At 32.5% G+C, this 11,136-nt stretch overlaps 1 protein-coding gene across 1 annotated transcript; it reads right to left on the bottom strand.

Moving 5' to 3' along the window:
- Positions 1–58: 58 nt before the first annotated feature.
- Positions 59–10,142, bottom strand: LOC130613261 (eukaryotic translation initiation factor 3 subunit M-like). Its single transcript, XM_057434603.1, has 10 exons — positions 9,989–10,142; positions 6,467–6,599; positions 5,963–6,098; positions 4,916–5,039; positions 4,416–4,510; positions 3,475–3,658; positions 2,985–3,066; positions 2,276–2,422; positions 2,007–2,067; positions 59–262 (listed from the first exon to the last, which is right to left on the bottom strand). Exons 1-10 carry the CDS (start codon positions 10,034–10,036, stop codon positions 133–135), a joined length of 1,140 nt encoding a protein of 379 aa, XP_057290586.1. The 5' UTR covers positions 10,037–10,142; the 3' UTR covers positions 59–132.
- Between the last annotated feature and the right edge of the window lie 994 nt (positions 10,143–11,136).

The raw sequence follows: 11,136 nt of genomic DNA, 5'->3' as shown, positions 1-11,136 counted from the left end.
GCAAAAGTTGCCCTTTTTTTTGTGAAAAAGTGCATTCTTGTAATAGAAAAACCACGCAGCCTCTAATATTAGATATATTTCTGTTTCGATGGATTAGACACACGTTCATGAACTCGCTTTAAATATTATACATCAAGCCCCTCCAACTTGTACAATCTGTTCTAAATTTGTTCGTATCGTCTGAAAGTTATCCAGCCACGTTTCAAGTTTGCTTTCGAGCTCCTTCCACTCTGCTTTACCAAACGTTCTTCGACTTGTTGACCTAGATAAAAGCCAGACGTAGTTAAAGTAAATAAACTAGTTGTTATGCTTTAAAGGTAGATAAGGCGCGCCATATATAAATCTGGAAAAAGCGCCATGGATGAATCTGGAATATATATGTACTTAGAAGAAAAGAATTCCTTTAAGATACACAAATTATTTTAATATAAGTAACTACTTTATAAGAAAATAGTTGCCATGAAAAAACTACTACTTGAAAAAATGTAAAAATATTAAGTATGAATTTTTTTCACAAATGCACCCCATCAATCACTGACATTTCAATTGGCATGCTTCAAGAAATAAAGCTTCCTTAAAACACTTAACCCCTTTTACTCGATTTCCGCAGAGCGAATTGGTAAAATATTGCGAGTTTGAATATTTTTAAGTCCATCTAGAGAAGTCGTTTGTTTGCCTTATATAATTTTACTTCAACTGCCAGTAAAATCTGACCTGAGACAGGCTGATTTATTCTTCTTTTGTTCTTCATAGTAAAAACAGAACTTTAAAAGTTAGCGTCTGGAAGTTTTTCTGAAAGTTCTCTTCTTTGTGTCTATTTGAGAGGAGTGGGTGTTTTTGTTATTAATGAAAGCTTAATGATTGTGTGACTCTCTGTCAAGCAATAAAAAAGTTTTTCTTAAAAACCAGTTTCTTATTTATAAAAGATACTAAGCATTTCGAAACCACTATTAAATAAATTAGGATATCTTTTAATAATAGTTTTAATTGCTTATTTAGTGTCATATAAACCAAATCACTTATTAAATTATAGTTTCGTCACACACTCTCAATAGTCCAGTGTTTCCACAACTTTCCATCCTTTTCAAGCTTTATCATTAGGGATTTCGTGATAACAGCAAATTCCCTCTCTCCAACGATATTGTTGTTACATGTCAGATGCCAGAAACACGTATTGTTCTCAAGGGAAATTAGATTAGACTATTACATTTTTTGAGAGTGACAAAAATTTTATATGACGAATATATATTTTAGAATGCCCACTTATAACTTTAATGTAAATTGTTCTTGTGTCCAAGTATATTCTAACTTAAGAAAATTAATTTTCGCAAAAAATTTTTGTGAAAATAAAATTTAATATTCGCGAGAACAATTTTTGCGAAGTTGGCAAATACTAACATTTTGCGAATTTTGCGAAAAATAATTTTATGACATTTTGTCATGTAGGAGACATAAAGACTACTAAACTTGAATTCACATATATTCATTATAGTTTGAAAATCAGAAGAAAAATTAGTGTAAATCGTTCTTCAAAAAAAAAAAACAAAAATCAAAATTTCACGCAACATAATTTTTGCGAATTTCACGAATAGCAGGCTTAACTATAAATTTTCGCGGATACTAATTTTCGCGAAATTAAAAAAACTTACGACATTCACACGGACAAAAGTGATGAAATTTTTTCCGCGTGAAGAATATAAATAGTGGAAGCTCTTAGCGTGAATTTATTTTCGCGAATAATGCCTATTTTCACCTTTTGCGATAATTTGTTTGAACATAAGGCTCAGAAAATGCATTGAAACTTCATAATGCGGAGACTATTAGTATGTACTTTAAGGTACGAAACAACTTGAGGAGTGCAAAATCAAAAAAACAATCGCTAATTTTTTTTAAGAAAAATAAGTGACGACTCGAACCTGCAAGCTAACCCGCAAGTTTATACGATGGCAGTACGAACACCATCACAACATGGCTGTATAATGGAATTATTTAAACAAAAAGTTTACCTTATAATAATCTTCTGGTTTATTTGATCAATCTTTGCGTGCATTAATTTTGATTTGACCACTGAAAAACAAAATAAAAATATTTTCTATATCTACTCAAAAACTTTGAAACAAAATTATGGTATCTCAACAAATATATGAAATACATTAAGACCAAGTCACAGGTAAAAACAAACAACATAAAAGTCTGGCTATTCTGTAGAATGAGCGGCGCCAAAATACAATTAGCAACATGGACCTATTCTTTAGCAAGATAGACTTATTCTTACAGTCTATAACAAATTCTTCTATTTCATCGTCGTCTTTCAGACCAAGCAGTTCTGTCATGGTGGCGAAAGAGATTTCTTTTTGTTGTATAGCGAGCGTGAGTGTCGTCAATATTCTCATTTTATGGATATTCTGCTCATGTATTAAACCTAGAAAAGGAAGCGACAAGTCGCATACACTCCTTCAAAACTTCCACAATCAAAAGTTGAATAACATAACTTAATCAATGTACAAGCAAATAAGATTTTATCAAGCGCAATTTCTACTTTGCTCTGAAATAGGACTCTGCTTACTGTATTTAATATTGAACACTCTATGTACTGTTACTGCTTACTGGGTCTGCACGTAAATTGTATTTGCTAAAACTGTTTTAAACCTGTGTTGAGTTTTACCGATAAAGATCTTCATAAATACCCATATGGGAAAAATATAGGAAGAAGATATTCTCGATGATGAACAAGCTTTTCATACAATCTAGGAAACGTTGACGATATTATGAAAAAAAATTATTAAGCGCCTCCCTCGAATAAGCGCCTCCCTCGAATAAGCGCCTCCCTCGAATAAGCGCCTCCCTCGAATAGGCGCCCCCTCTGAAAATCGAAAAATCTAATAAACGTCCTGGGCGCTTACTCGAAGCATTACGGCAATAATGGGAAAGATAAATTCAAGAAGGGTCTGCAAGCTGCATGGTGAACATGAAGGTAATGGTACCTGATTTTTTCAGGAAGTCTGTATTCTTAGAATGGAAGTCCAAGTAGTCTGATAACTGTCCTGACACGAAGATTTCAAGAAGCTAAAATAAAACGGATTTAAAACATACATACAAAAGTAATATACGATACACACAAAGATAACAGTGGAAAATCACAGTGGAAATTAAGGTATGCCTGTCTTGGATCCGTCACGCCTTTGGTTAAGAGTTACCTTCACTCAAAATTTTCTTAACAGTTATATATTGGACAAAAATCTCAGGAAATTTTCACAAAAAAGTTCCATATTTTTTCCCCATCATTTTCAGACCTTTAGTAAATTTTTTTCAGCAAATAAAGTTTTCACTAATGCCACACTACAAACTAATGATTTGCTGCAGCCTTACCCAATAAGTGAATACTTCTGTTCCAAATAATTATGAATTTGTTGCTAATAAAAAAACCCCTACGTAGGAGTTCACGAAACGTAAACATCTTCCATACACACGCACCTTATGTATTGGCTGTCCCTGTAACACTGCGACTGGTTTTAAATTCAGTAGATGGTCCATTATAAATATATCTGGTTTCTTTATGAAATTAAGAATACAGTTCTCTGCATCCGCCTTAGCGAGAGACGCACTGGCTTCGTCGTATGTTGATAACAATTCTAACATGACACGTGTGGCTTGTTCACTGCAAATAACAAAAAAAATTCCTTCAAACTGTAACATGCGAATTACACTGTAACATCCTTAAAGTTACTCGAAACACCTGACGCTACTCTGTATCAACTCGTTTTTTTCTATTTGCATGAGCATTTTTAGTCTGGTACTACTCGGTGAACTCAACTAGTCTTATAACATAAAATGACTACAGGGTACAGTCTAAAGTTGTGTTGGCAAAAGTCACTTTAACTTGCATTTAAAACAAGCAAATAAGCATGCATTGGAAAGTTATGGAGGAAAATCAAACAAATATGATTTAAAGAGTTACTTACAACAAAAGTACTTGCACGCCTTCTTGGGCAACAACAAAAATTTAAACCTTGCCTCTATAGAGACCGAGGACACTTCTTTTATATGGACATTTAATTTCTTTCTTAGCATGCTTAAAAACTGTTTCAGCCTCAATTACAAGATGCTCAAAAATGGTGGTCAATCTTATGTTCTCACCGTTGGTGCAAAAAAGCTACATTTTTACTAACATTCAAATAGAATACAATTTTTTTAAAAGCAGGTCTAAATTATAAAAGCTCTTAAACATAATTCTAGAATTATGCTTTATTACATAATTTTTATTGACTTTTATGGATTATTAAAAGTTAAAATATATATAAACACGCTAAGGTTGAGAAGTCCATAAAAGTCTATAAATAATGAGGGGTACCATAACAATAAAAGACACCATAAAAAGAAAGGTGCAAAATCAACCTCTCAAAGATGATACTCACCTTTTGTGTTCATCTTTTAAAGCTGTGTGCAATTCTCTGTAACATGTGCGTTTCTGTTCAATGCTAATATCCCACATCTTTAGCCACTCTTTAACCTGCGAAAAAATATTAGTTCTAATACCAATAGTCATGTTAATATATATATAGGTTTTTGCGATCAACGAAGATCAAATAAACCATTTTCGTTTAAGTGGATACCTGCCTTTACTTAATTTCCTTTTCTTGGGGCACAATATTTGCCAAGTCGCTTTGACGTGTTTAAATAAACTATACTGTTGCTTGTAGTATTTAAAACAAACTGACCATTTGTTTTGGATATCAAACCATTTTGTGATTTGAGTTATCCAATCAAATTAGGTTTTGTGTTTTTATCTAGTTTTATTGAAATCTTTGTGGCATTAATGGTTATTTTCAGCCTTAAACACATTTGTTTTTTATCCAAAACCAACAACAGCTTCTCATAAAAGCCTGATTTTCATTAACTCAAAACTTCAACATACCTGTTTCAACTGTGTTATAATAGCATTAGTGTGACCGAACTTTGAAGCCAGACGAAGTTGGCCAATGTATACATCATATCTCAAAGCATTACCTTCAGGCAAGCCAACAAATAAGTTGTTTAATCTATCAATTTAAGAAAAATTAATACATCAAAATATACAAAATATTAAAAAGTAGCATAATAAATTGCATGACGATTCATGTAAAATGTTCTACGTGAAAGCCAAGTTGGTTTAGTTAGCAATCACACCCAAAAACTACACTGGCATGTGTTCAATTGATGAAAAAAGGTTTTTCATAGCTTTAATGTTTCTAGAAACGCTACTTTTCAGGAGAAAAGTTCATGGCACGGACTAAGGATATTTCATCGAAATACGATTCCTACTACTGTGGGGAGCTATTAAGAGATGGTTAGTCATAGTGCATAGTTTCGATCTAGTCAAATACACGGAAAAGGAAAAAGATGCACTAGAATTGGATGGAAAAGGCTATCTAAAAGGTATATGCATGGGGACACACTAATTAGAAAATTAACTTTCCTTAGCCTAATTTTTAATAATTTTAATATACAAGTGCAACACACCAAGTCTACTGGTATATCATTATTTTTTTATTGCACTTATGGTGGTTAATACTTAGAAATCATCTCAGATCCAACCTCAATAACCCTTGGGTATAATCACCATGTGTATCATTAGAGACAGCAGATCATTATCCCATATATAAAAAGCCCAATGTAATGCTTTGCATGTTCTTTTTCGAGACCTCACAAATTCCTTACATAACTAAATATTTTGATAACAAGTATTTATTTCTAATTAAGAAAAAGCAGCAGTACATGTTACTATAGTTTTTTTCAAAAAAAGATTTTTTCTAAAGGTGGTTTAAGTTTACTAAATTGGGAAATTCAGGATAAATTCCTCCAATTGGGAAATAACTATTTAACAGCTACTGGATAAGACTTTACCCATCTTCATCTCTCCCTTGATTCCTTTTTCCCTCCTACCCTTCCTGCATGTTTTAATAATAAGAAACACAAAACCTACATTTTAATTCTGAGCAGGGCATTACTTTCCGAAGCACCCATCTCTGTTAATTTAGCGCAAAACTTTCGTGTCAGTTTGTCATCAAATGTACAGAAAAGAATAAGTGATATAAAACTGTTCATCATGGCTTCTAAATCTGGAAAGAAAAAAAAGGAAAATATATAAGTGCTTTAAGAATCAAGTATACAGGTGCTGAAACACTACAGCCAAATGATAATAAATTGAGAGGGAAAAAACAATTGATACGCCTTTTTTCTTTTCTTTCTCATTTTTCGTAAACATTTAGCAGTACAGTCATAAAATGGCACTACTTAATTTTTTGCACTCATAAATAAGTCATAGGCCAATTCAGTTAAAAGTCGGGCTAAGAGCAAATTGGTTTCAAACCAGAAAAACGAGCCTAAATAAGTTTCCCAGACAAACACTTTTTAATCCAATAATAGAGCATGGAAAAGGCACCAAAAAATATTTCTGACAAACAACAGGACAATAATATATTCTTACCATCATCACTAGCAGATTTTAACCAGTTATCGCAAGCATCCAGCAAACATGACAATTCCTCATGAATACTTTCTTTACTGTCACTGCTAAGATCAGACCCAGCTGAAATCAGATATTGACGAATCTCCTGTGCCTATAAAAAAGTAAGAAGCATTTTTAATCTCTTATAATATAGAAATTGTGTGCATCTGTAACAAGCAAACTATAGATGTGTTAAATCAGGGTTCAAACTTTTTTTTTTCAAAACAAAATTTGAAAAGATTTGAGGACTTTTGAGGAGCTTTTGTTAACAAAATTGAGGAGAATTGAGGAGAAAACTTGTAAGATAACTAAGAAACTTGGCTTTAAATACAAACACAACAAAAAAAGTATGGCAATACATTTGTTCTTTGTAAGAAACTAGAACAGACGGAAAAGCAAAACAATCATTACATAACACACTATAACAAAGAAGGGTAAATAAGCAATACTAAGCTAAGCCTGATGTTCACCAATGAAATTGATTCATTTTATTGGTGCAATATTCTGAAACAGTTTAGCCCTAGCCATAAGCTCTAAAAAATGTAAACACTTTCGTTAGCAATTGATACAACTATGTGTATGGACCAATTTGTATTCATTGATAATGAATGGGTTATGCTATGAAAGCAGTAAAAACAGAATTTAAATGTGTAAAGATGAAAAAAAAACAAGATTGTTTGAACATTTCTTCTGAAAGAATGTTCAAATAATCTCGTCACAACTGTCAATTAAATCCTTTCACCATAGATGGAATTGTTGGAATTGTGTCTTGTTTAATTTTGATAGCAAGTATACACTTAAAAAAAACAATTTTACAAGAGCAAAAGCCTCCAATTTTGTAAAAAAAATAAGAACAAAATAACCATACGAAGTTTTAAAATTAAGAACAACCCGAGTCTGAATTTAAAATAAGAACTACTAAGGAATATTAATTTTTATTACAATTGCAATTTGCTTATAGATACTTTTGGTTGTGATTTTTTTTTCTCTTACCTACAATAATTGTGTTGGTGTGATTGTTAATGAATAAAATTATGAAGTTGCATTAAGCAACACCAATTTTTTTTATATATATATAAATATAAAGAAAAATTCCGCAAAACTTCCAAAAAGTTTCCCTGAATAAGAACAAAGTAAAGATGTAGGCTAATGCTGTGTTCTCACTAAAAAAAAATTTTTTTCATACAATTATAAAGAAGTTTCTGAGATTTTTAATGATTAATATGTAAAATTCCTATCCCAAATAATACATTAAAATATTTTTCTTTTGATTTTTCTTCCAACAAACCCACTATGAATGATTATGCAAAATTATATCAGTTTTTCTAAAAGTATGCAATCACTAAATCACATATTTTTTATTATTTGTTTATTCTCAGGTTATTGTCCTCCATAATAAATGAACAATGCATTTTAAAAAAAAAACAATGGTGATAGCATATTTAAGGGAAGATAGTGTTGAACAAGAGGACATAAGTTTGACAACTTAGTATTTTTCTCACTGGAACTTGCTTTGTCTTTAAGCATTTTTCACAATCACTATCATTTTTTATAACATAACAAACTAAATTCAACTTCTAAATGTTCTTGAAAGTAGAAGAAATGCTGAAGATTTGATTTGATTTTTTAATGCTGGACTTGATAATATAAAGCTTAAAAAGTTGGTTCACTAGCTTTTCAATTTTTTTAAAAAGCTCTTTTTGTTCTCAAGATATTCACATTTAAAAAATTTCAGATTTAATTATGATGCTGCATAAATTATGATGTCATATTTAACGAATTTTCTGTCATCAGTAGATTAGTTGTATGCATTCAAACTTTATCAATGCATAGATATTATAAAGGAGATTTATTGGCTTGTCCCAGGCCTCCTAATTTTTTGCAGATGACCCCAAAATCCCTTGATAACGGGTAGGCTATGATAGCGTAATTAGTCTATAATACACTATTTAAGCAATTAATTTCGCCTAATTGTGCTATCAATATTGTTTTTTCTGCCTGCTGCCCTTGCATTTCATAGTTGTGCCAATTTTTTTAAGCACATAACTATTTTATTATGAACGTTTCGAACGTAGTTGTTGTGAAATATTTTTTTTCCACAATGCATGAATATCCATTCAAGTTCTTCATGGCTAATTAGTATGGCAAGTCATGTTAATTAAAGAATGAAATGATATGAAACGAATTTTTTAAATGATTCTTTTAAACGATTTTAAATGAAATTCATGAGTGAATATTACCATAGCCCTTGGTTAACCCCAGCCATGTGTTTTTCTGCACTAATGTTTTCTTTACCTCCAATTCTGCGCACGCATCTTTTTGGGATAATGCGCGCAGGAAAAACACAGCACTATGATTGAGTGTATTGAAATGCACTTTTTACCAACAGCTTGTCCTCAGTCGGAGCAGAGTCAAAATAGTCTATTCCTAGCCTAATCATATCAAGACTTTCAATTTTTAATTCACACACAAAATTTTGTTGATCAAGGACAAAAAATAAAACTATGTATACAAAAATAATGGCATGACTAGATGTGGTTGTTGTGATAATCGTAAAAGAAGAAGAATCGAAAAAAGATGACAAATCGCCTTAATAAGAGATTCTCTCTTACAAAAGTTATATACTATCCTAAATTCATAATTTGGTGTGGTTGTCACATTTTGGGTGGTAAGGGTGCACACACAGATACTATATATATAGCGTATGATCCGCCAACTCTGTGAATCCGATAACTCCGTGAAGCTGCTTTCGAAGCCTACAACAACTTACCACAGCTCTGTCTACCATTTTTAATGAATGAATTCAATTCAGGGGGTTTGATACTACCACTTAATCATTTTAGGGGTGTCGGAACTCGCACATGACAAAAATTACAACTTTTTGTGATTTTCAAGTCAAGCGCGAGGGTGGTCTTTTTTATATATATTGTTATCTCAGTTAATTGATTATAATTATGGTCATGTTATATATACCTTTACCGAGGTTCCAATGATTTGAGAATGTTTTCAAATGAATATTTTAATTTTTAAAATATTTTTGCTAGTCATCAGAAAGCAAACGTGTTTTTCAAATTTCACGGAGTTGAAGGATCCATCACGGCATTATTGGATGATAGTACATGTCGGATCCGGCTTATTTGTCCACAATTAAATGTATTTTTTTTCTTGTCATACCCCCTGAACGGTCCACGACAGATAGCGCTACGATAATAAAAGTTTCAAATAACCGATATGTTGAAGATATGGATATAAGGACGTTAAATGTGTTTTTTTCACGGAGTTGGCGGATTATACGCTACGTTATTTCTGCAACATTTTGAGATGTATGCTCCTAAGCAACCTACGAAGTATATACACAAAAAAATGTGCGCTAGCTACCAAAATTTGCAATTTTAGGGCATGTACAGGACAAATATTTTCTTGTTTTTCTATACCAAAAAAAAAGTTTTGATTTAGACTGCCATCATTACAATCATGGAAATCTAGCAATAAAAATATTACCTGATCTTTTTCAGGCAGGTCAATAAATACTGGCAAAGAACTCTCCATAACTAATGGCGAATGTGTGTATCGTTCACTTCGAAACGCGTGTCAGCAAAGGAACTAGTGTTCACTACTCGGGTAGCATTTTTACTATTACGATATGTATTTAACAGAATGGTCCGTATTTTCAGTCACCGTTCGTAAATGAAACCTACGCGTCCAAACTTCCTCAATTTTGTATGCAAGGGATTTTCAGTATTAGATTGACGGAGGTTTTATGCTGTCTCTGTCTATATCTCTATCTTCATGTGATTTTAAAGATATGCGCGCGTGTCGAGAGCGGAAATTAAATTAAGATGGAGCATGCGAAAAAAGAGAGAACATCTCAGGTTGAAAGGCAAACTTCCTGGTTCTTATAAAAAAGTGTAAATGTTTACGATCTCTTTTTTTTTGTTCCGTTGAAAAAGTCAGAGATAAACAATACTACAAAGAACATCAGCAGCAGATCACGAATCAAGCACTGGGATGTTTGCATGGATGAGGCAATCCCTTCGACTTTTTTGCGATCAAAGTGTGTGACAACGACAGCGAATAATTTGCCGACTACAAACGTCTAACTTCTTCTCTGCGAAACATCTAAAAATTGCCTGTTTGACAAAATTCCAAAATGTTGTCATGTAAGAAATTAAATGCCCGCGAAAATCGTTTGTTTTGCGACGGCGATAATTAACCTTAAAATTAAAGTTTAATTTGTAAACACGTGCCGCAAACATTTCCGACGCCTTTTTCATGCCAGTACTTATTTACGTCCGTTAAACCTAACGGAGTAAGCAAACACTTAGTAATTTAACACACTAGAAAGTACAGAAGGTTTTATGGATGACTTGCCAATGTTTACAAAAATTTGCAAATTTTTGTGCATGAACACGCATTCTGGGAGGTAAAATAAAAAGCAGGACCATGTAGAGAAAAATTGTTATTAAAGAAATTGAGTTTTTGAGAAAACACGAGATCTAAAACTCACGGGGGTTAGGGGCTGTTTATATAAGAGGCGGGACGGGACGATTGCCGGGATGATTTTATCCCGCCTTTATATGGAAAAAAGTGCGCCAGGACGATTTCACAACACAAGCGCCAAATTTAAATTTTTCTAAAGTATAATGGCG

The sequence above is a fragment of the Hydractinia symbiolongicarpus genome, chromosome 10, assembly GCF_029227915.1.
Source record: "Hydractinia symbiolongicarpus strain clone_291-10 chromosome 10, HSymV2.1, whole genome shotgun sequence".
In the NCBI taxonomy this organism is placed as follows: domain Eukaryota; kingdom Metazoa; phylum Cnidaria; class Hydrozoa; order Anthoathecata; family Hydractiniidae; genus Hydractinia; species Hydractinia symbiolongicarpus.
This window is presented reverse-complemented; position numbering and strand designations above follow the sequence as displayed.

Coding starts and splice junctions, on each gene's coding strand:
- LOC130613261 (XM_057434603.1), bottom strand. CDS start 10,036: ATGGAGAGTTCTTTGCCAGTATTTATTGACCTGCCTGAAAAAGATCAG. Junction 3,659..4,415: donor TTAAAAGATGAACACAAAAG/GTGAGTATCATC, acceptor TGTTATTTGCAG/TGAACAAGCCACACGTGTCA. Junction 3,067..3,474: donor AGGGACAGCCAATACATAAG/GTGCGTGTGTAT, acceptor GTTTTATTTTAG/CTTCTTGAAATCTTCGTGTC.